The 26,037-nt window shown below is 38.9% G+C and overlaps 1 protein-coding gene and 1 non-coding gene across 2 annotated transcripts in view; both read left to right on the plus strand.

Annotated features, from left to right (window-relative positions):
• Positions 1-21,634, plus strand: part of WIF1 (WNT inhibitory factor 1) — an 80,321-nt gene extending 58,687 nt beyond the window's left edge. Inside the window, exons 6-10 of the mRNA XM_057743734.1 lie at positions 6,203-6,298; positions 10,213-10,308; positions 16,950-17,045; positions 17,515-17,610; positions 20,781-21,634. Of these exons, the coding sequence (XP_057599717.1) occupies positions 6,203-6,298; positions 10,213-10,308; positions 16,950-17,045; positions 17,515-17,610; positions 20,781-20,902 (506 nt within the window). The 3' untranslated portion in view covers positions 20,903-21,634. The remainder of the gene's footprint in view (positions 1-6,202; positions 6,299-10,212; positions 10,309-16,949; positions 17,046-17,514; positions 17,611-20,780) is intronic.
• Positions 8,863-8,969, plus strand: LOC130857975 (U6 spliceosomal RNA). The gene has a single exon (XR_009054958.1). It is a non-coding gene; the product is annotated as a U6 spliceosomal RNA (small nuclear RNA).
• Positions 21,635-26,037: the final 4,403 nt, after the last annotated feature.

The raw sequence follows: 26,037 nt of genomic DNA on the forward strand, positions 1-26,037 counted from the left end.
ATCCCCTGAAATTATTTTTCTGGTCCTATTATAAGGATTGGTGCAGTCTTAAAAAGCCACAGAAAAGCTGTTGGGAAATATTTCTTCCAGGAGTGGTTTTCTGTTAAATCCAATATGTGGTGACAGGCGCAGAAAATTGGCACAATGTCTACATTCTTTGTGGCCACTTTCGCTACCCCCAACCCCACCCCATTCACTCTTATAGACACTATGCTTTGGCATAATCTTATGAAAGTTTTGAGGTTTTTTTTTCCTCTCCACTAAAATCGGTTTTAAAAAGCTAGTATTATGACTGATTTGAAAGTATCTAGTCCAATTAAAAGTAGCTTGATTCACAATTAAGACTACACCTGAGTTATGAAGGTGTTTAGGCAAAAAAAAAAAAAAAAGAATGAAAATCATTTGTGTAGTAAATATATCTATTTCAGCGAAATTACTACTAAAAAAAGTTATGTGGAAAAAAAAGAGATGAACAAGAAAATGTTTATTATCCACAAAGGTGTATAAACCACAAGCTCACATATACTGGGCTTATTTGACCAGAGAAAGCAAAATAGTTTCATCTTCAAGAAATAAGAATTTTTCTTGTTTGCTTTGATTTCTTTTTCTTTATTTTTTAAATTAAAATATAGTTGATTTACAGTGTTGTTAGTTTCAGGTGTACAGCAAAGTGATTCAGTTATACATACATATATATCTTTTTTTTTTTTTCAGATTCTTTTCCCATATAGGTTATTGAGTATAGGTCCCTGTGCTGTACAGTAGGTCCTTGGTTATCTAGTAGTGTGTATGTGTGGATCCCACCCTCCTAATTTATCCCTCCCCCACCCACCCCGTTCCCTTTTAGTAACCATAAGTTTACTTTCTATGTCTATGGGTTTGTTTCTGTTTTGTATATAAGTGCCTATGTATCATTTTTTTAGATTCCACATATAAGCAGTATCATATGATATCTGTCTTTGTCTGGCTTACTTCACTTTGTCTGATCATCTCTAGGTCCACCCAATGTTGCTGCAAATGGCATTACTTCATTGTTTATTATCGCTGAATAATGTTCCATCTTCTTTTTTTCACCATTTTTATTGAAGTAGAGTTGATTTACAATGTTATGTTAACTTTAGGTATACAGCAAAATGATTCAATTATACATGCATATGTATCTATTTTTTTCAGATTCTTTTCCCTTATAAGTTATTACAAAATATTGAGTATAGTTTCCTGAACTATACAGTAGGTCCTTGTTGGTTATCTTCTTTATATACAGTAGTGTGACTGTTAATTCCAAACTCTGAATTTATCCCTCTCCCAGCCTCCTTTCCCCGTTGGTGACTGTAAGTTTTATTTCCTATGGCTATGGGTCTGTTCCTGTTTTGTATATAAGTTCATTTGTGTCATATTTTAGATTCCACATACAAGTGATATCATATGGTACTTTCTCTTTCTGACTTACTTCACTTCGTATGATAATCTCTAAGTCCATCCATGTTGCTGCAAATGGCATTATTTTATTCTTTTTTATGGTTGAGTAATATTCCATTGTGTGTATATACCACACCTTTATCCATTTATCTGTGGATGGACATTAAAGCTACTTCCATGTCTTGGCTGTTATAAATAGTGCTGCAATGAATATTGGGGTGCATGTATCTTTTCAAATTATGGTTTTCTCTGGATATATGCCCAAGAGTGGGATAGCAGGATCATATGGTAACCTATTTTTAGTTTTCTGAGGAACCTCCACACTTTTCCATAGTGGCTGCGTCAACTTACATTTCCACTAACAGTGTAGAAGACTTCCCTTCTCTCCACACCCTCCCCAGCATTTGTTATTTGTAGACATTTTAATGATGGCCATTCTGACCAGTGTGAGGTGGTACATCATTTTAGTTTCGATTTGCATTTCTCTAATAATTAGTGATATTGAGCATCTTTTCATGTGCCTGTTAGCCATCTTTAGAATGTCAACTTAGATCCTCTGCCCATTTTTTGATTGGGTTGTTTGTTTTTTTGCTATTGAGCTGTATGAGCTGTTTGTACATTTTGGAGATTAATCCCTTGTTGGTTGCATCATTTGCAAATATTTTCTGCCATTCTGCAGGTTGTCTCTTTGTTCTGTTTATGGATTCCTTTGCTGTGCAAAAGCTTTTAAGTTTAATTAGGTCCCATTTGTTTATTTTTGTTTTTATTATTTCCATTACTCTAGGGGATGGATCCAAAAAGATATTGCTGCAGTTTATCTCAAAGAGTGTTCTGCCTATGTTTTCCTCTATGAGTATTATAGTATCTGGTCTTACATTTAGGTCTTTAATCCATCTTGAGGTTTTTTGTGTGTGTGTGTTTGGTGTTAGAGAATGTTCTAATTTCATTCTTCTACATGTAGCTGTCCAGTTTTCTCAGCACCACTTATTGAAGAGACAGTCTTTTCTCCACTGTATAGTCTTGCCTCCTCCCTCATAGATGAATTGACCAGAGGTGCATGAGTTTATTTCTGGGCTTGCTACCCTGTTGTATTGATCTGTATGTTCCATGTGTACTTGAAAAGAATGTGCATTCTGCTGCTTTCGGATGGAATGCTTTACAAATATCAAATAAGTCCATCTGGTCTAACGTGTCATTTGAGGCCTGTGATTCCTTATTGATTTTCTGTCTGGATGATCTGCCCACTGATGTAAGTGGGGTGTTAAAGTCCCCTACTATTACTGTGTCACTGTTAACTTCTCCTTTTATGTCTGTCAACATTTGTCTTATTATTGAGGTGCTCCTATGTTGGGTGCATATATATTTACAATTTTTATATACCTTCTTCTTGGACTGATCCCTTGATCATTATGTAGTATCCTTCTTATCTCTTGTAACAGTCTTTATTTTAAAGTCTATTTTGTCTAATATGAGTATTGCTACTCCAGCTTTCTTTTGATTTCCATTTGCATGCAATACCTTTTTCCATCCCCTCACTTTCAGTCTGTATGTGTTTCTAGATCTGATGTGGATCTCTTATAGACAGCATATATACAGGTCTTATTTTTGTATCCATTTAGCCAGTCCGTGTCTTTTGGTTGGAGCATTTAATCTGTTTACACTTAAGGTAATTATCAATATATATGTTCCTATTGCCATTTTATTAATTGTCTTGGATTTGTTTTTGTAGGTCTTTTTTTTCCCTTTCCTCTTTTGTTCTCTTGTGATTTGATGACTATCTTTAATGTGTTTGGATTCCTTTTTCTTTTTCGTCTGTATATGTATTACAGATTTTTGGTTTGCAGTCACCATGAGGTTTCAATATATCAGTCTATATATATACATGATTGTTTTCAGTTCCTGATCTCTTAATTTCAAATACATTTCCAATATCCTACATTTGTACTCTCCTCTTCTCACAGTTGCTGGTTTTGATATAGTATTTGTATGTGGATTATTTCCTTCCTTTACTGTATGTTTGTCTTTACTGGTGACCTTCCCCATTTCATAATTTTCTTATTTCTAGTTGTGGCCTTTTCTTTTCCACCTAGAGGAGTTCTTTTAGCATTTGTTGTAAAGCTGATTTGGTGGTGCTGAGTTCTCTTAGCTTTTGCTTGTCTGTAAAGCTTTTGATTTCTCCATCAAATCTGAATGAGAGCATTGCTGGGTAGAGTATTCTTGGTTGTAGATTTTTCCCTTTCATCACTTTAAATATATTGTGCCACTCCCTCCTGACCTGCAGAGTTTATGCTGAAAAATCAGCTGATAACCTTATGGAGATTTCCTTGTATGTTATTTGTTGCTTTTTCCCTTGTGCTTTTTAATATTTTCTATCTTTAACCTTTTCAGTTTGATTACTAGATGTCTTGGTGTGTTCCTCTTTGGTTTAATCTTTTATGGAACTCTCTGCACTTCCTCGACGTGGGTGACTGTTCCCTTTCCCATGTTAGGGAATTTTTCAGCTATTATCTCTTCAAATATTTTCTCAGCCCTTTCTCTCTCTCTTCTCCTTCTGGGACCCCTATAATGCAAATGTTAGTGCATTTGATGTTGTGCCAGAGGTATCTTACACTGTCCTCATTTCTTTTTCATTCTTTTTTCTTTATTCTGTTTCACAGCAGTGATTTCCACCACTGTGTCTTCCAGCTCACTTATCCATTCTTCTGCCTCATTCATTCTGCTGTTGATTCCTTCTAGTGTATTTTTTCATTTCAGTTATTGTGTTCTTCAACTGTTTGGTTGTTTTTTATACTTTCTAACTTTTCATTAAAAACTTCTTTAACTTCTCACTCTGTGCATCCATTCTTTTTGCAAGTTCTTTGATCATCTTTGTGATCATTATTCTAAACTCTTTCTTGGGCAGATTGCCTATTTCCATTGAGTTGTTCTTCTTGGGGTTTACCTTGTTCTTTTGTCTGGAATATATTCCTCTGCCATCTCATTTTGTCTAAACTTCTATTTGAGTTTTTATGTCTGTGGTAATTGGTTATGTTTCTCGACCTTGGAGAAATGGCCCTCTGTTGGGGATGACGTGTGTGTCCCAGAAGTACACTTCTCTCTCATTGCCCAAGGGCCAGGGGCCAGCTGGTAGATTCAGACCTGTGTTTGTGGACTCAGTTCTGCAGCCTGCTGGATCATAGTAGTCTTGCTTCTGGTGTCTGCCCTCTGGTGGGTAAGGCTGGTCTAGAGGCTTGTGCAGGCTTCCTGGTGGGAATTGGCTGGTGCCTGCTCACTGGCAAGTGGAGGTGGGTCTTGGCCCTCTGGTGGGAAGGGCCATGTCAAGGGGTGTGTCTAGAGGAGGCTGTGAGCTCAGGAAGTCTTTAGGCAGCCTGTCTGCTGATGGGCGGGGCTGTGTTCCTGCCCTGTTGGTTGTTTGGCCTGAGGTGTCCCAGAGCCTACAGGGTGTTGGTGGGGCCACGTGTTGGTGCCAAAATGAGAGCTCATGCCAATGAACACTCCTCGATACCTCTGCCACCAGTGTCCTTATCCCCAGAGTGAGCCACGGCTGCCCCCCACTTCACCTGGAGATCCTCCAAAACTAGGTGGATCTGGCCCAGGCTCCTATGAAGTCACTAGTTATGCCCCGGGTCCTGGTTACACAAGACCTTGTATGCACCTTCCAAGAGTGGAGTCTCTGTTTCCCCCAGTCCTGTGGAGCTCCTGCACTCAAGATCTGCTGCCCTTCAAAGCCAACTGCACTGGGGGTTCCTCCTCCTGATGTCAGACCCCCAGGCTGGGGAACCTGATTTGGGACTCAGAACTCTCACTCCTGTGGGACAGCTTCTGCAATATAACTATTCTCCAGTTTGTGGGTTGCCCACCCAGAAGCTATGGGATTTGATTAAATCGTGAGTGTGCCCCTCCTACTGTCTCATGATTTCTTCTTTATGACTGGATGTAGAATGTCTTTTTTGGCAGGTTCCAGTCATTTTATCAATGATTGTTTAGCAGTTAGTTGTGATTGTGGTATGCTTGTGAGAGGTGAGGTCAAGGTCCTACTCCGCCATCTTGTCCTGACCAACATCTGCATTGATTTTGAAATTGGAAGATTGAGGAAATAAGGCAGGAAAAAATATTTACAGTCTTAAGACCACATCTTAGTTAAAATGATGATTCTGGGCAAATTTTAATCAGCCATTCAAATGGAACAATTCCAAAATTCTCTTCTGTGAAATTGGTTAAAAAAATAGCCTTATTTTCTGCACAAAAATAAATTTTAATATAACAAACTTGTATCTTTAAAGAGTGACTACTTTAATTAATTAATTAATTAAATTATTGGATTTATTTTTTTATTGGCTGTGTTGGATCTTCGTTTCTGCACATGTGCTTTCTCTAGTTGTTGCAAGTGGGGGCTACTTTTCATTGTGGTGCATGCGCTCCTCATTGCGGTGGCTTCTCTTGTTGTGGAGCACAGGCTCTAGGTGTGTGGGCTTCAGTAGTTGCAGCAGATGGGCTCAGTAGTTGTGGCTCATGGGCTCTAGAGCACAGGCTCAATAGTTGTGTTGCACAGGCTTAGTTGCTCCACAGCATGTGATATCTTCCTGGGGCAGGGATCAAACCCATGTCCCCTGCATTGGCAGGTGGATTCTTAACCACTGCACCACCTAGGAAGTCCCAAGAGTGACTACTTTAGAGTCAACTGCAAAGCTTGAAAATGTAGGCCTGTTGTATTGACATTTCCAAAATGGTTCTGCTCCCAAAACCCTATTTGGCCTTAATCGGAATTCTCTCTCCCTATTAGCCCTTTGCACACCACGATGCATGAACGGTGGGCTTTGTGTTACTCCTGGTTTCTGCATCTGTCCACCTGGATTCTATGGAGTCAATTGTGATAAAGGTAACTTTCTAAGAACAAGGTTCTTTTCACTTTTAAAATGTTTGATTAAAAGAGGTATATTTACTATATCATCACTCTTCAAAACAGCTCTGTAAATAGGGTGTATCACTTCACTGGCTGCTGTAACTTTAACCCCAAGTTTTAGTGTAGCTTAGTACAAATTTACATTCGCTCACAGAATGCTCCAGTGCAGGAATACCTGGTCAGTGGGCAGGGCAGTTCTTCTCCCTGTAGTGACTCAGGGGTCCAGATGCCTTCCACTGATCATCCTGCCTAGAGCTTTGGAGCTCTTCAGATCCAGCCAATAAGCAAAGAAAGAAAGATTGGAGTAGGTACTGCTGAAAAAAACAGACAAACAAAAAAAACACAAGAAAAGCTCAGAAGTGACCCACAAAGCTTCGACACCTATTCCATGGATAGGAATTAGCCCCATAATCCTACCTGGATGCAGGCAGGAGAAATGTCATTCCTGGTTGGACAGCCACCTCCCACTGACAACTTTATGGGAGGGGAGCATGGATTTTTGTGAACAATTAACTGCTCCTTCCCCATTGGGGTTTTGGTATGTCCCAAATTAATTTTATGGGTGGGCTTCAAAGACTGAAATGAAACAATCTCTTCCAAATTGCCTGACCTAGAAGTTCACTGATCCCGAATTTAATTCTCTGCTCACAGATCACATCCCTGAGAGATCAGGATCCTCCTTCCTGTGATGCAGCATCATAGCCAGATTTCACTCTCAGAAAGTGGATTCAAACGTGGCTCTAAAATAGTATCGAATGATTCATACTCTCTACAAGACATCTATCTATTTTGCCCAGTTCACATATTTTAAGGAAGAAAAATTATATCCTTAAAGTGTATGTATTTAATGAAATTATCCTTGTGTCAAAAATGTTAATTGCATGAGTAGGGCACTATTTTTTTAAAAAAACAATACATGCCATAAAATAAAATGGTGTTATTTTTGAGAAATGTCTCTTTAGTGATAATGCAGATAGCACCAATTAAGATTGAAATGAGCAGCTTTTTAAAAAAGATGGAAAAGCTAAAGGGAAGAGCTTGTAGTATAAGTCAGAATAATCATTTATGTCTGTTATTTTATGATATACAAAGTACCTTCGTACAATTACCTGTTTACTCTCAACAATCTTTTGAGATATGTAAAGTATTATCCATCTCAGTCCCAGATAAGCAAACTGAGGTTTGTAGAGCTTGAGTAGCTTGACCCAAATTCACTGACCCTCCACTGTACCATGTTGCCACTCAGGCTACCTGTTTCAGATTCTGGTTTTCCTACGAGTGCCCCTGCTTCTGGGCAGAGAACCTGATCTCCATGGACCATTCTTTTCCCAACTCTAAACTGGAAATTAAGCCATTGACCCCTGGTTCCCCCACCTCTACACTAATTGAGATCATGTGAGAGAGCATCTCTGCCTTTTATTTGTAAGTGATCATTTAAAACTATAGCATTGGAGTGAAAATAATTTTTAAATTTTATATTCATAAAGATTAAGCACTAATGACACTGATAATAACAGCCAGTGAATAAAATTCCTTATTGTGAAGCTTCTTTCCATTTGTCTAAATTTAGCATTCATCATGTCTGCTACTTCAGAATTGGGGAGAATTTAATTCTTGAAGCAGAATTAAACTTGTATGATCTCAAACGATTAGGAAATAGAGCGATTCCTTCAGATGTTTGGATGAACGATGAATGTATTATCAGGTTTAGAAAGACCATTTGTGAGGCCATCTTACATAGATGTGGCTGTTATTGGTGTAGTTTGCACAGTGGACTGTCAATGGTAATGTTTTTCTTATGCTACGGTGTCACATACGCTGCATGGTCCCTGTCGAAGAAAAATATCTATGTGTATTCCAGTTCTTTTTACATTTGTAATATCTTACCTTTCAGATGAAAGATTTTCCTACTTGTTAGACTTCAGTAACTTTTTTTTATTCTTTTGGAGAGTCTATTGAAATTCCACTTGGTCTCACCAGAGATCTGGGAACATTAAAAAATAATGTTTTTTACTCCCTCAACAAAAAGTTGCATTTATTACCCAGGAGGGAGTATAGAGCTTCTGAAAAATGGTTTAATTACTGGCACGGAGCTAGACCTTAGTATTACAAATTCGAAGAAACACTAAAGATTAACTTTTGTTGGCTCTTGGGACATCTGTCACAAACTTTAACAACTGAGTAGTTAAACACTGGCCTAGCAAACCCTCAGCCCCAGTGAAAGTTACTTGATGTCTCTGGCTCATTTTCTTCCTCAAGAATCATTGCACGATAGAAATGTAGAGAAGCTTGGTCCAGATGGTAAAGTATTATGCAAACACGAGGAGTATGGCCAAATTCAATAATCAGCTTTGTCATATTCTGTAACTTTTGATTAAACTCCCAGGTTCATTGCATTCTGCATGTTTGTAAGGGATAGTGCCCTGGGGGCTCCAGCCAAGAGGACACAGATCCTGATGTTTTCTCATCTCTTCTTATTATCCCTGGGAGAAACAGGGACAAGTGGGGAGACAGGACACGCTCTCAAAAACAACTGTCCTGTGCTCACTTCTGCAGCACATATACTAAAATTGGAACGATGCAGAGAAGATTAGCATGGCCCCTGCATAAGGATAACACTCAAATTCGTGAAACATTACATAATTAAAAAACAAAACAAAATGGTCCAGCCCTAACAATACTAGCAGCAAGTAGCAGAGAGGATGCCCAAAGAGCTGATTCTCCTAAATCCTAAACTCTGTACCCTAATGCTGCTTCTCCCCTCCATGTCAGGAGGCTTGATTTTGCCAAAGCGAGCACAGCATGGCCTTAAGCTGGGAGATGCTTATGATTGTTAATAGAAAGCTTTATCATCTAAGAAGCATGATATTCATAGAATATTCCAGTTGGACTTTTCCACAAAGAAAGCATACACTTAGAACTTTTGGATTTCCTTTCTCAGTTTCTTACTGGAAGCTTATTTCAGCTGTCATTCATCTATAGCCAACTTTGGCCTGTTCAATATCGGGCAGGAACAAATAGGCCATAAAACTGGAATAGCGGAGAATCCAAGTTCTCATGTTCATTTCCTTTATAGAATGAGCCAGCTTGTCAATTTTTCGATATTTGCTCTCGCCCACCCCCATTTCTGTCCTCTCTCATTTTAGGTGCCAGCGAGCAGTGAAACTCCAGAAGCTGACTCTAAGAGGGTTTAGGATGAATCACAAACAGTATGATTACACCTAAAAGATCTAGTTAATTGGACTCCCACAGTAATATACCCAAGTTCTTCATCCCTCCAGCTCCTGCTGCTGCCACTCCCCTGCCTATGGCACCTCACGAGGGGCAACAGGCTGTCTTTCCCAGAATACAAGTACTCCTTTCGGCAAATGTCCAAAAAGTCTATTTTTAAAAAAAAAAATCCTGTTATATAAGATGCATCTCTGTTCTTCTTATTCAGAAAAAAAGTTGCTTTCTCCTCTCTTTGACCCCAATATTTATGATTTCTCTCCCTTTTCTCTATTCCAAAGAAAGTTTTCTCCTTTTATTCTGCCTTCATCTTAAAAAATGTTTTCTTGGGTTTATAGAGTTCTTCTTCTTTTAAGAGCACAGATATTTATAAAGAAATTAAAAAGATACTGTGTTTTTACACACTGTGCCTTTTTTCACTAAGAGGCAAACCCCTAGAGGTGGGTCCTGTGCATTGCGTGGTATCCTGTTACGTTGCTGGAATCTGCAAATGGTCAAGCAATTGGTTACAATTCCTGTATATGTAAAGTGGCTTATTTTATGAAATCAGTAAATGGACAAGTGGTACACGCCTGAGAAGTATCACTTAGCCTTAATGAAATGTTGTTGTCGTTAGATTTAAGCTGCTATCTAATGCAATACCCTATTATTCATTCTAATAGCAAACTGCTCAGCCACCTGCTCTAATGGAGGGACCTGTTTCTACCCTGGAAAGTGTATTTGCCCTCCAGGACTAGAGGGAGAACAGTGTGAAATAAGTAAGTATTGACCTGCATTGTCTTTGTTTGAGGGGGGACCTTAGAAGCTCCATCTAACCCCTTCATTGTACTGATAAGGAATCTGAAGCCCAGAGACAATGAATAGCTTGCCTAAGGTCTCAGGCCAGTGGCTTCTTTTTACTAGATTCAGCCGCCATCCGTTTTGGCTAAAGGCAGGGCAAAGAGTGACATAGCTTAGCCCGGATGACTCAGAGCAAACGCTCTCTGACTCAGTTATCTGGGTTTGGGCTATTCACCATGTTGTGTTGTTTCTTGGTAGTGATTTTGTCCTCTTCTCATTGTGCAGAGCCCATAGTTTCAGCCTAGAAATGCAGACCAGAGCCTTAGGACAGCTGGAATTTGTTCACGTACCTGCAAGCATAGAGGATTTTTTCTCTGGCTCACTGCTACATTTCCTAACCAGACAGAACCCAGCAACTCATCTCAGAGAGAAAGGTAGACTCAAGAAAAATGAGGGGAAAAAAAGGAGCAGAGCAATAAAAAACAACAACAAAAACAAACAAACAAAAAAACCTAGTAGCACATGCAACAGCATGAATGAATCACACAGATATAATGCCAAGTAAAAGGAGCCAGACGCAAGAAAGTGCATGCTGCAGGATTTCATTGTTATGAAGTTTAAGAACAGGCAAAAGTAATGGATGATTGTAGAAGCCAGAATAGTGATTGGGAGCACAAAGGAACTTTATGGGGTGCCAGAAATGCTCCATCTCTTGATTGAGGAAGTGTCTCATGAGTGTTTACGTAAAACAAAAAATAGTTGAGGCCGTAAACTTAAAATCAGCACACATTATGCTTTCACAAGATGTTTGTCATGCTTTGATACAAAAAAAAAATTTAAGGGTGCAATATGGTAGGTAATCATTGTTTTGGGATCAGGATACCAAACTGCTTGCCCTGGCCCTGTCACCTCCCAGTCACATCACTGAAGCTCTCTGCTCAACTCAGAAATGAGCCAACCCCACCCTCGGTTGCTCTATGACCCAGATAACACCAAAGCCCCGCTCAGGAAGGAGCAAAAGGAATGTGAGTGAACACGTCTGCTAAGGGTGCTGTGTCCCTGCCTTTCTGGAAGTTCTGGAACATGGCATTTTCACCTCCAGCGGTATTATATCCATAAAACACCACTGTGTTTGGTATAGCCATAGTTTCTGAAGTTGTACTGGGTTCAGAATTAAGTAATACTGACTTCCTATTTTAACGTTCAACCTCTAATATATTTGTGGGTTTTTGTACTTTAATGAGTAGTAGCTGGAGTAATGACTTTTTATAGAGTTCAAATGAAATACCTCTGAAGTTTCCATAGAACATGTAATTAATTGTCAGGATGTGGTTTCTGTTCTTATTAATTACCTTGCCCTGATAAAGATATCTCTGAGCTCACTCCCCTCAATTTTCTCTCCATACTTACTCTCAGACATTGCATACTTAGTTGGTTCGTGTTTTTGAATCTTTGTCCATGGGTTTATTTCTCTTCATGTAGATACACTCTTTCATGCCTTTAGGTTTATGACCTTTCCATTGGCCAAGACAGTGTTTTCTAATCTTGTTGTTTTTCCCTAACTGCACCAAAAATGTGGGCCTTTGAAAGTTCCTGATTATCCCCATTACGTTATACTCAAATTCTTTTAGGAAATTTTTGGTTCTATTACAGCAACCACATTACCAGGAAAAAATTAAAATGGGTCTTGAGTTGAAAAGTACCTCTAGTGTAACAGAGACAAAAAGTTGAATTATGTATCTTATTTTTAAGTTGAGACACAACTCACATACTGTAAAATTTACCATTTTAAAGTATACAATTGAATATAGTCATGAAGTTGTGTGGCATCTCTTCTATCTAATTCCAGAACATGTCATCATCCCCCAGACAAACCCTGTAGCCATTAGCAGTCACTCACTGTCCTCTCCCCAAACCCCTGGAATCCAGTAATCTACTTCCTGTCTCTTTAGATGCCTATGCTAGACATTTCATATAAATAGAATCATACATCGCCTTTTATGTCTGACTTCTTTCACTTAGCATGTTTTCAAGGTTCACCCACATTGTAGCATATATCATTACTTCCTTTTACTTGCTAAATAATATTCCATTGTGTGGATTTACCAACCACATTTTGTTTATCTGTTAATGAGTTGATGGGCATTTGGGCCGTTCCCATTTTAGGACTATTATGAATAATAGTGCTGCTATGAACATTTGTGTACAAGTTTTTGTGTAAACATGTTTTCAGTTCTCTTGGGTATATACCTAGGAGTAAAATTGCTAGACCATATGTTAACCCTTTGTTTAATTTTTTGAGGAACTGCCGAACTGTTTTCCAAAGTGGCTGTACTGTTTTACATTCCCACCAGCAATACACAAGGGTTCCAATTTCTCCATATCCTTACCAACACTTGTTATTATCTGTTTTTTTAATGAAATATGTATTCTGATGCTATTTATATTTTCTTTTCTCCTGGCCTATATCAGAATTGATATCTTCTCAAACTTCATTCTGACTTGACTGTGAAATATACTTGCAGTTTAACAAATAAGACCATGCTTAGAAGTATCTGGATGTATGTATATATGTTTATCTTGTTCTTCAAGGTTCATAGACTTTACAAGAATCTTTAATGACCCTTCAGTTAAAAAAGAGCAAACAAATTATTTATACTGTACTATAAATGGATTTTTAAATACCTTAATGGGTTCTTATAAAAATTATCTGTATAAAACGTTCTCCATAAAAAATAAGAATATTGGATGAAACAATTAAAAATCACTCATAATCCTAAGACCCAGAGATGACAGTTATTGGCATTTACTGTAAACCATTTGTATCTTTTTTCTATGTGAAGGATAGTCACAAGTTTAAGTTACCTCACAATCTGATGGGCGGAGGAAGTTTAATATCTTTATTTTGTCAATACCTTATCTCATTGTTCTCACTGGTTATAGTTAAAATTCAAATTGTTGAGAATTAATCAAATCTGTTTGTCTTCAGGCAATGCTTAGTCTCATTTGGGTGAAAAAATATCCAGTTGCTCAAGTTGACTCAGTTTTCCACATTCCAATGGATAGAATTTGGTTGCAAAATATTTTCAGGAAAAAGAAGTCAATATTAAAGACATTTATAGAATTCATAATTTTAAAACAATCATCTCTTCATGATGTCTTGGCTCCATGAGGTTTGATCTAGGAATGGCCTTCTAAGAGTCACCTGCGATCATATTTCTATTGTGTGATAACCAGGAGAGAACGTCCTCCTTCCTGGCTGCAGTGATCCTAAGGGTCCTCACTTCCCTCTTGCCAAGAAAACAAAAAGATCCTTGGAGTCAATGCAAAGATTCTCTCCATTAGTCATTTTCTGCGTTATCCCTGGATGCCAACTTCGTATCTCATAGAATATGGGGAGATTTGGGCTCTCCAAGTATTTTGCAATAACTCCTCTATCTTTTCTGCCATATAGTTATTGTCCCACATCTTGCTTACTTGAAAAACCCCAGTGCGTTGCAGAGTATGATCCAATTTTGCGCATGTGATGGGGTCAGATGTCTCTTTGATGAAAAATGGAAATTCAGAGTTAGGTATCCCTTTCCTTACATTACAGTTGGGATCTTGACCAAATAGTAAATGATATTCTTTGTATCCAAAGCTAGCCAAAAGTACTCTTTTGTATTTTTAATGGTCAATAAAAAGGTGGCATTCTATATTAAGGCTGTTTTAATACCTGTGTCTAAAACAGCTCTGCATTAGAAAATCCTACAGTTCTAATGGCATTCCAGGTTTTTGAGAGACTCTAATATCTCGATATTATGTCTCTATTATCTCCACAATGACTACATGCTGCTTTGGTTGATTTATATATGAAGAAAGTCATTTTGGAGAAATAAAGAGAGAAGAAGTGTTTTTAGCAAAATGACTTTCATAGGGGATTCACGTCATGTTTGTCAAGCATAATGCTTGCCCGGAAAAAAACTTCAGCCTTAGGATGGCAAATTCTAGATTGCAGAGGGAGAACAAATAGCTTCAAAAGTAAGAAAGAAGAAAAATATTATATAATTTTTACATCTAAGGCCCTATTCCAGCTCTAAAATCCTGTGATTCAAAGATCTGTGAAAACATTAGCAATCCTCATTTGGCACGGAGATAAAAAAGAAAGAATGATGTATCATTAGGATCTAAGACATTCCAGAAAAGTGCACAGGTGTGGAATCAGGCACCTTTTGTTCCCCACCTCATCTCCTTCTCAGTCAGCCTTTTATTGCAGCCACTGCTGTGACCTGTTTTGCATAGACATAGCCTCATTGCACCTAGCTGTGCCACGCTTCTCTTGCTTTCCACCCGGAAACTCCTGAGTTTATTTTTTAAAAATTAAAAAAAATTTTTAATTAAATTAAAAAAATACAGTCTGCCCTCACACAGTCACAGAATGGAAATGCAAGAAAGTTATTCTAATGGGGTGACCTTTGATCAGTAGGAGACGAGTACAGATGAATAAATGCTCCCCTCTGCCTTCCTTCAGGCAGCTTGAAGGTGCAATCTGTCCACCTGGCTCCTCAGAAAGATGCAGTACGATAGAGCCCAGTTGGCCATAGTGACAACCAACCCACAAATATACTTTTGCGTGTGCTCTCCCTCCTTCGCCGTTTTACTCTCCCCGCCCTCCTATTCCTGGTCCCTAGGATCCCTTCCCCAAATGAACTCTGAAAGCAGGCCCTGCTTTCTGGAGAGTCCGAGACTAAGACAGAAGTCATCATGTCAGGTATAGGTGTGCTTTCAGAAAAAGTAACATACAAAAGTCAGAACTCAGAGAAAAGATTACTTGGGGGTCATTCATATCTTCACTTTTAGTATATCTTAAATTACAAGAGTTTATGAATCAATTAAAACATTATTCTGTTTATTTAAAAAGTAATGTAGGAGACTAAAAGGCAACCCTCAGAATGGGAAAAAATTGTTGCCTATGAAACAACGGACAAAGGATTAACCTCCAAAATATACAAGCAGCTCATGAAGCTTAATACCAAAAAAGCAAGTAACCCAATCCACAAATGCACAGAAGACCTAAATAGACATTTCTCCAAAGAAGACATACAGATGGCCAACAAACACATGAAAAGATGCTCAACATCACTCATCATTAGAGAAATGCAAGTCAAAGCCACAATGAGGTATCACCTCACACCAATCAGAATGGCCATCATCACAAAATCTGGAAACCACAAATGTTGGAGAGGGTGTGGAGAAAAGGGAACTCTCCTGCACTGTTGGTGGGAATGTAAGTTGGTACAGCCACTATGGAAAACAATTTGGAGGTTCCTTAAAAAACTACAAATAGAGCTACCATATGATCCAGTCATCCCACTACTGGGCATATACCCAAAGAAAACCATAATCCCAAAAGAAACTTGTACCATCATGTTTATTGCAGCAATATTTACAATAGCCAGGACATGGAAGCAACTTAAATGCCCATCAACAAATGAATGGATACAGAAGATGTGGCATATATATACAATGGAATATTACTCAGCTATAAAAAGGGATGAGATGGAGCTATATGTCATGAGGTGGATAGACCTAGAGTCTGTCATACAGAGTGAAGTAAGTCAGAAAGAGAAGGACAAATATTTGTATGCTAACTCACATATACGGAATCTAAAAATGGTACTGATGAACTCAGTGACAAGAACAAGGACGCAGATACAGAGAATGGACTGGAGAACTCGAGGTATGGGAGGGGGCGAGGGGTGAAGGGGAAGCTGAGACGAAGTGAGAGAGTAGCACAGACATATTTACACTACCAACTGTAAAATAGATGGTCAGTGGGAAGTGGTTGTATAACAAAGGGAGTCCAACTAGAGGATGGAAGATGCCTTAGACGACTGGGGTGGGGAGGGTGGGGGGGACTCAAGGCGGGGGGAGTCAAGGAAGGGAGGGAATATGGGGATATGTGTATAAAAAACAGATGATTGAACTTGGTGTACCCCCAAAAAAATTTAAAAAAAAAAAGTAATGTAGGGACTTCCCTGGTGGCGCAGTGGTTAAGAATCTGCTTGCCAGTGCAGGGGACACGGGTTCAACCCCTGGTCTGGGAAGACCCCACATGCCATGGAGCAACTAAGCCCGTGTGTCACAACTACTGAGCCTGTGCTCTAGAGCCCTCGAGCCACAACTATTGAGCCCACGTGCCACAACTACTAAGGCCCCAAGCCTAGAGCCCATGCTCCGCAACAAGAGAAGCCACCGCTATGAGAAGCCCGTGCACTGCAATGAAGAGTAGCCCCCGCTCACCACAGCTAGAGAAAGCCCGTGTGTAGCAATGAAGACTCAACACAGCCAAAAATATTAAAAAATTTAAAAAATAAAAAAGTAATGTAAATACAGCATTTGAGCAACATATTGATTGTAGAAGACACATATCCAGAATCATAAGTAAAAATACTAGCCTGTTTGTTCCAGAAATGAAACTCATACAGTTACAAAGCCAGGGTAGATCTGAAATAAGTGGAAATAACTGCCGCTTAAAAGCCTTGATCCTCTCAAAGCCTTGCAATTCCTTTGCAAAAATGTAATTGCCTCTGAATGAAGCACAGAGTTCCTTGCTTATTTGCATTCTTCTCTATTTCAGGCAAATGCCTACAGCCCTGTCGAAATGGAGGTAAATGCATTGGTAAAAGTAAATGCAAGTGCTCCAAAGGTTACCAGGGAGACCTCTGTTCAAAGCGTAAGTACCCCGTACACATAGTCAATCTGTGTTATAGAATATTAAACTAGTAGGAGTCTCTTCCCTCTTACATCATAACTTCTGTCCCTACTGCATGTTGCCTGGGCCTCACAATTAACCTTTCTTCCCTGACATGTGTTTCCTTGAAGTAGGCCAAAGACCAAGTTGTGGGAAATCCATACACGTTAAAAAAAACTCAGACACGTTTGCACACACAACGAAACTTTTTAACTCGTAAGAGTTTTCCCAGAAGTTTCAAAGTCCTCCTGAGGGTCTTCTGTGAATGAGAAGCATCAAGTCTAGTTTAAGATCACTCAGGACTGGCTTCTAGCTGGAGATTGACTTAGAAAAAAAAAGAAAATTCAGGGAGGAAGCCAAACCTAACACATTCTAAAGAGCTGTAGGAAAAGCAGCTGTGTCATCCTGTTGAATGAAAGCTCAGGAGACGTTCTCTCTCCTTTGACTCTAGCTGTCTGTGAGCCTGGCTGCGGGACACATGGAACCTGCCACGAACCCAACAAATGCCAGTGTGAGGAAGGCTGGCATGGAAGACACTGCAATAAAAGTGAGTGTGAGCCGTGTGCGGAGCCAGCCTCTTGCACGTCTGTTTCCTGGCTCCAAAGGCGGGTAGACAAGCCGGAACTCAGCCCTACTTTCCATTTAATAAGAGCAACTTTGCCTCCGCTGCCTATTCTCCCCTATGCTTCTCTACCTGCACCACCCCGCAACCCCGGTACTCTCTAAACTTCAGAACCTAAGCTTTAGAGTGTAAAGAGGAACAAAAGCATCACTGTAAAATAGTACCACATCTGTAAAATATCACCACAAATATTTTCCAGGTTCAATTAGCACTACAGGGTTATTGGGTAATATGGTATGTTAACTGTGATAGAAATAAGTAAAAGTAAGGTTTTAAATTAAATGTAGATCGGTATCGACACGGTTCTGATTTATCATTCAGGATTGATCAGTGAGCATATAGAACATGATGAGTTTCGCTCTGTAAAATCTTTAAACTGTACTGGTTATGGTATGCTTGAAATGGGTTCTTTTGCAGGAGAGAAAAAGTCTGTGAAGTACAGGAGAGATATTATCATGGAGTTGTGTTTTTTCAAATTTACTGAGTACAACAAATGAATAGGATAATAAACCACTGCCCTGTTTTATACACGAAATGAAAGTTGCTAAATTCATTCATTCCATTTTAATTGATATCATCTCTGTCCTAAGCATGAATCCAGGCACTGGAGACATACCAGTAAACAGACAAAAAAGGCCCTTCCTGGTAGTGCCCAGGTTCAAGAGGGAGGGACAGTCAGCAAGGGAAGGAAATAAATAATGCAGTTTCTGCAGTTTCATCCTGCAGCTTGAACTCAGTCTCCTGAGTGTGGGCCCATTGGCCACTTTCCTTTGAGGGGAGAAAGGCTTCATTCAGTCATATGACTCCCTTGATTAATAGAAATCCAGATTGTGTTTAGCAAATTGTGTCTCTAAAATAATGTACACAAATTGAACAGATCACTTTCATAGCAGATGTTTTTCTAGGTCAGTGGTCTCCAAAGGGTGACGCATGTAGCCCGGTGAGTGTGGATGATCAGCTGGGGTGCTGAGGGAAAGTACTAGTTTGAAAAGACTTTTTATATTTTATGTTCTTTTATCACATTTATGTATAAATGTTATAAGTAATGTATATATAGTTACATATCTTGATCTCTAATTTCTATTTTTTGTGCATATTTTATAACTCACATTATATTATTCTGATATGTATATATACCATGTATGTAGGCATACATGATTATTTGTTTGAAAGTATATTGGTGTCTGGTTTAGGCTACACTAAGCCATTGATTTGAGTCTTTTTCACCCATTGAATTGGCTGGATGGTAGACTGAATTGGCTTCAGGTGGGCATAGCTTAACAAGAAGTGGAGCTCCTTCTGGAAAAGGCCTCCTTTAGCCACGTGGGAATGATTGAATGGTATCTCTGTTGGGACGTACTTGGGGAGGAACCTTCTTGGGAGTAAAAGACCTATAGAAAACTAACCATTTCTGGAGCCATTTTGGAAAAGAGTTAAACTGAACCTTTTCTGTCACTTTTAACTCAGGATACAAACCATGAGGTTTGTCCCCAAATCAGAGTAAGTTTCCAGAACTCCTCAGGCCTAGGGATGACCTGAGGTGAGACCACCCAGCCCGGGACTCAATTACAAAGGTCTTCTGGAACTCACATTTGGGGTGGGGTGGCTGCCAACGATGATGGGAGGGAAGTACAAGAGGTGCTGTTCCTGCGGATCAGCGGTCACCCTTCTAAGAAGAGGGCAAGTTAGGGGCCCTCAGGCATGTCGTTTACATGAGCCATTCTGACAGGTCTGCCAGCCCCCAAAGAGCACTCCCATTTGTGGACTTTGCTGCTGAAAGCTTTTGTCATCTGTTCCTCTTTCAGATCCAGGCATTGCATGTCAAGAAGATGCCTTGGTGCTTGATTAAAATGCAAGCGTGTTTTCTGGGAGAGGCCACCCAGCCATTTTGTAAATTGGCTGAGAGAATCAGGCTGAAAGAATGAGGTTTATTTGGATTAAAGGGAGGTGACAAGGAAGCTTTCAGGCACAGAGCTGTGCGAAGAACAGACTCCCGGTTAGGGTGACACGTTGGGAGATCCCAGGCACCCAGACATCCTAGCTGGGGGGAGGATACTGGAGACAGACTTCCCGGCTTAGGCTCCCCCTCTCCAGGGAGGTTTGGGCTTCATGGGTGGCAGGGCAAGCAGCAGGGTAGGGATTTACTCCAGCGCATTGTTGGCTCGTTTTGGCTGTTCCATGAGCTACTAGCCTACATACTGACCATTCAAAGAAACATTCAGGGACAAAGTATTCTTTTCTCAGTAGTTCCTTAATGGTGTGCTTGCATTTAAAAACCACAAGGAACAAATGAAATGCCAAACTTAACTCTAATGCACAGGAAGATGGATGCAGCCTTTTAAAATCTGATTGCTGTCTTGGATCAGTTTTAGGATATCTGTAGAAGTGAGTCAGTGCCCCAAGCACCTCCAGAAGTTTATAAGTCCTAAGAGGCCTCAAGTTGTGTGACTCAGTGTTATACTCCACTTACAATGAGCTAGAAATGCTACTGATAGATGCCCACCTTGACCAAAACTCATAAATCCCCGTTGATAAGGAGGCAGTTCAGATCATAACCTTTCTGTGACATGTGTACTGGAGTCCTTAGTCTTGTAAGGTTCCTATTTTGTGTAAATGCAATAGCCACGCCTAATCATCTGATATACTTGAAGAATGGGGATTGTCATATTGAACTAGATCAATATAATGGAGGCGGGTTTTGCAAGGCAGTGAAAGGACCATTGACCAAATCCTCTACAGAAGCATCCCTGCTATGGAGACCTCAGTATTAGATCCTTACCAACCCTTGAGTGGAGAACATCCTTCCATTCAATCATATTCATCCGAAGTTTGCATCAAGAGTATTTGCATGGCCAAAATATATAGTGAATCAGAGATTCAGTGGAGGCCAGATTGATAGAGTTAGTAAAATGGGTTTCTTTTAACAGAGATCTTGAACCTGTAACATCTCTTCATTCAGGTAGCTTTTTGTGGTCACTGTGGTCTTTCACTCTGGGTTGAAGAGGGAAAATGGATTTTATTTGAATGGTTAATAATGAATCTGAAGAGTTTATTTTTGTAGTTTCTTTTCTTTTAAGCTGTGAATAATTTTGCAGGGTATGGAGCCAGCCTCATACATGCCCTGAGGCCAGCAGGCACCCGGCTCCGGCAGCACACGCCTTCACTTAAAAAGGCCGAGGAGCGGCAGGACCCACCTGAGTCCAATTACATCTGGTGAACTCCAGCATCTGAAACGTTTTAAGTTACACCAAGTTCATAGCCTTTGTTAACCTTTCATGTGTTGAATGTTCAAATAATGTTCATTACAGTTAAGAATACTGGCCTGAATTTTATTAGCTTCATTATAAATCACTGAGCTGATATTTACTCTTCCTTTTAAGTTTTCTAAGTACATCTGTAGCATGATGGTATAGATTTTTTTGTTTTGGTGCTTTGGGACCGATTTTATGTTATGTCAGTTGTTCAGGTAAAATTTTTTGTCTTTTCAGTGTGTAGTTGGCAGATAATTTCCAAAAGTACAATGCATTCATGGTGTTGAGGGGCTGGACAACATTAGAGAAGATAAATGGAATGAAAACGCATACATCACAAGGGTTTGGATGAAGCAGTTAAAAATGCTGAAGTTATAGCATTTCAAATTGTATTGTCATGTATTTAGACATTTGTCACATTTTAAAAATTCCCCTTATTTTTAAACTCACAATACAATATATTTTGACCTTACCATGATTCCAGAGAATTCAGTATTAAAAAAGAAAGAAAGAAAGAGCACTGTGGTAGTGGCATTTAATGATATAATATATTGTAAACACAATAAAATAGGGAATATAATGTATGAACTTTTGGCATTGGCTTGAAGCAATATAATATATTGTAAACAAAACACAGCTCTTACGTAAACATTTTATACTGTTTGTATGTATAAAATAAAGGTGCTGCTTTAGTTTTCTGAGTGTTGTATGGAATGGTCTTCGCATGTGCTATTTTATGGAAATAAAGTTGGTTGCAATTGAGTAGAAGTTAAAACTGCAGTATCATGAAAAAGAGAAGATATTCTTTCCTTGACTCTGTCCTAGCTCTCCAGCCTTATCTCTCCCCCTCCCAGTTCCGTCTCTGCTCCAGCCATGCCACGGTGCACTCTGTTGTCAGAGCCTGCAACACTCCTATTTATGTCAGCTCCCAGCTTAGTTGTCATTTCTTTCCAGAAGTCTTCTCTAACTAGAATGTGTCAAATATCCTCTTAGTGAAGACTTTCTAAAGGTGTAAAAATGCTGCAAGTCAAATGCTACCAATTGGGAATGTAAATTGGTCCAGCCACAATGGAAAACAGTATGGAGGTTCCCTAAAAAACTAAAAATAGAATTACCATATGATCCAGCAGTCCCACTCCTGGGCATATATCTGGAGAAAACTATAATTCAAAAAGATACATGCACCCCCAACTTTCATAGCAGTACTATTTACAATACCCAAGACATGGAAACAACCTAAATGTCCATCAACAGATGAATGGATAAAGATGTGGGGAGGGATAAATTGGGAGATTGGGATTGATATATACACACTACTGTATATAAAATAGATAACTAATAAGGACTTGTATAGCACAGGAATTCTACTCAATACTCTGTAATGACCTATATGGGAAAAGAATCTGAAAAAGAGTGGATGTAAATATGTGCATAGCTGGTTTGCTTTGCTGTGCAGCAGAAACTGGCACAACATTGTAAATGAACTATACTCCAATAAAAATTAATTAAAAAATAAAAAATGGATAACCAACAAGGACCTGCTATATAACACAAGGAATGCGGCTCAATATTCTGTAATAACCTAAATGCGAAAAGAATTTGAAAAAGAATAGATACATGTATATGTATAACTGAATCACTTTGCTATACACCTGAAACAAACACAACATTGTTAACCAACTATGCTTCAATATAAAATAAAAATTAAAAGATGTGGTATATATATGCAATGGAATATTAGTCAGCCATAAAAGAGAATGAAATAATGCCATTTGCAGCAACATGGATGGACCTAGAGATTATCATACTAAGTGAAGTAAGTGAGACAGGAAGACAAATATAATAAAATATCATTTATATGTGGAATCTAAAATATACAAATGAAAATATTTACAAAACAGAAACAGATTCACAGACATAAAAAGCAAACATGGTTACCAAAGGGGGAAGGGAGTGGGGGAGGGGTAAATTAAGAGTTTGGGATTAGCAGATACATACCACTATATATAAAACAGATAAACAACAAGGTCCTACTGTATAGCACAGGGAACTATATTCAGTATCCTGTAATAAACCATAATGGAAAATAGTCTGGACACTGATGAAAGAAATCAAAGACAATACAAACAGATGGAGAGATATACCATGTTCTTGGATTGGAAGAATCAACACTGTGAAAATAACTATACTGCCCAAAGCAATGTACAGATTCAGTGCAATCCCTATCAAATTACCAATGGCAGTTTTCACAGAACTAGAACAATAAAATTTTATAATTTGTATGGAAACACAAAAGACCCCAAGAGCCAAAGCAATCTTGAGAAAGAAAAATGGAGCTGGAGGAATCAGGCTCCTGGACTTCAGACTATACTACAAAGCTACAGTAATCAAGACACTATGGTACTGGCACAAAAACAAAAATATAGATTAATAGAATGGGATAGAAAGCCCAGAGATAAACCCACACACATATGGGCACCTTATCTTTGACAAAGGAGGCACGAATATACGATGGAGAAAAGACAGCCTCTTCAATAAGTGGTGCTGGGAAAACTGGACAGCTACATGTAAAAGGATGAAATTAGAACACTTCCTAACACCATCCACAAAAATAAACTCAAAATGGATTAAAGACCTAAATGTAAGGCCAGACACTCTAAAACTCTTAGAGGAAAACATAGGCAGAACACTCTGACATAAATCACAGCAAGATCCTTTTTGACCCACCTCCTGGAGTAATGGAAGTAAAAACAAAAATAAACAAATGGGACCTCATGAAACTTAAAAGCTTTAGCACAGCAAAGGAAACCATAAACGAGATGAAAAGACAACCCTTAGAATGGGAGAAAATATTTGCAAATCAAGCAACTGACAAAGGATTAATCTCCAAAATATTCAAGCAGCCCATGCAGCTCAATATCAAAAAGACAAACAACCCCATCCAAAAATGGGCAGGAGACCTAAATAGACATTTCTCCAAAGAAGACATACAGATGGCCAACAAACACATGAAAAGATGCTCAACATTACTAATCTGTAGAGAAATGCAAATCAAAGCCACAATGAGGTATCACCTCACACCAGTCAGAATGGTCATCATCAAAAAATCTAGAAACAATAAATGTTGGAGAGGGTGTGGAGAAAAGGGAACCCTCCTGCGCTGTTGGTAGGAATGTAAATTGGTACAGCCACTATGGAGAACAGTATGGAGGTTCCTTAAAAAACTAAAAATAGAGCTACCATATGACCCAGAAATCCCACTACTGGGCACATACCCTGAGAAAACCATAACTCAAAAAAATACATGTACCACAATGTTCACTGCAGCACTATTTATAATAGCCAGGACATGGAATCACCCTAAATGTCCAATGACAGATGAATGGGTAAAGAAGATGTGGCACAAATATACAGTGAAATATTACTCAGCCATAAAAAGGAATGAAATTATTTGTAGTGAGGTGGATGGACCTAGAGTCTGTCATACAGAGTGAAGTCAGAAAAACAAATACTGTATGCTAATGCATATATATGGAATCTAGAAAAATGGTACTGATGAACCTAGTGGCAGGGCAGGAATAGAGACACAGATGTAGAGAACGGATTTGACATGGAGGGGAAGGAGAAGCTGGGATGTAGTGAGAAATAACATTGACATATATACACTACCAAATGTAAAATAGTCAGTGGGAAGCTGCTGCAGAGCCCAGGGAGATGAGCTTGGGGCTTTGTGATGACCTAGAGAGGTGGAATAGGGAGGGTGTGAGGGAGACTCAAGAGGGAGGGGATATCGGGATATATGTATACATACAGCTGATTCACTTTGTTGTATAGAAAAAACTAACATAACATTGTAAAGCAGTTATACGCCAATAAAAATGTATTAAAAAAATAAAAATAAAATAATATACACAAAAAGTAGTCTGAAAAAGAATATATATATATAATATCTGAATCACTTTGCTATACATCAGACACTAATACACTTTGTCAATCAACTATACTTCAATTTAGAAAAAAGTGCTACCATTTATTAAGAACTTATTGGTTCCCCCAAGTGAGGAAAGCGGGGAGAGTTGGGGGGGAATGAATTGGGAGATTGGGATACCAAATTGTACACTCTAAATATATGCTGTTTATTGCCTGTTAAAAAAAAAGAACCTATTGGTTCCCAAGAAAATTATATGTGTTGTCTTACAATCCTATGTGTGGCATGTATCGTTATACCCTTTTCCATATAAGAAAACTGAGTCATGGAGATAGGAAGCAGTTTACCTACGATCACACAGGATAGGGGCATGTTTGAATCCATGTCATCTGCCTCTGAAGCCTTCACACTATGCTGGTCTTCCTCCTTTCCTTTTCTCAGCAAATACAGCAGAACACAAAACTCTACAAATCCTAGGTAGCAACTTTCCAACACATTTTATCTCCTCATTCTCCCAAGGGAATGTGGACCTTATTTTATAGACAGTCTAAAGTCCCAAAGTTTTCTTACACTAGGCAGTGGCATTATCAGTTGTGTGACTTCAGGAAGTGGCATGTGTCATGGGAAGAGATCAAGGGAGAGGCTGGAAGCAGAGTGACTGCATCTTGTCGCAGTGCTGGACCACAGCAATCTTCCTCCTCTAACTAGCCAGAGCCCAGAGTATCAGCTGGTGCTCACACAGAGGCAAAGGAGACCAGGAGCCAGGGGGCTAACTCTGGGAATCCTAATATGAGAACTGACTTATTTATTAAAGACTTTCAAATAAAAATCCAGATGCATGATTATGAGGCTCTAAGAGGTGGCAGAAAGTTAAGTTTGGGGATAGGATAATAATAATAATAGTTGACACTTACATAGTGTTTAGCTTATTCTGAACACCTTTCTTGTATTAACTCATAATGAATAACAGAATAGTGGGGAAGTTAGACTGAAGGCATGGTGACAAACTGCAATCATCTATGTTGGTCATCTCCAAACCATTTTGATTGCACACTACATTAGAAATTTTTGAACACATAGTCCTACATATGATGACTATATTTACATATATAAGTTTCAATATGTACATCATAAAAGCCAGAAATGTTAAAAGGAAGAGGTAAATTCTACACT

This window comes from Hippopotamus amphibius, chromosome 7 (assembly GCF_030028045.1).
Source record: "Hippopotamus amphibius kiboko isolate mHipAmp2 chromosome 7, mHipAmp2.hap2, whole genome shotgun sequence".
In the NCBI taxonomy this organism is placed as follows: Eukaryota; Metazoa; Chordata; class Mammalia; order Artiodactyla; family Hippopotamidae; genus Hippopotamus; species Hippopotamus amphibius.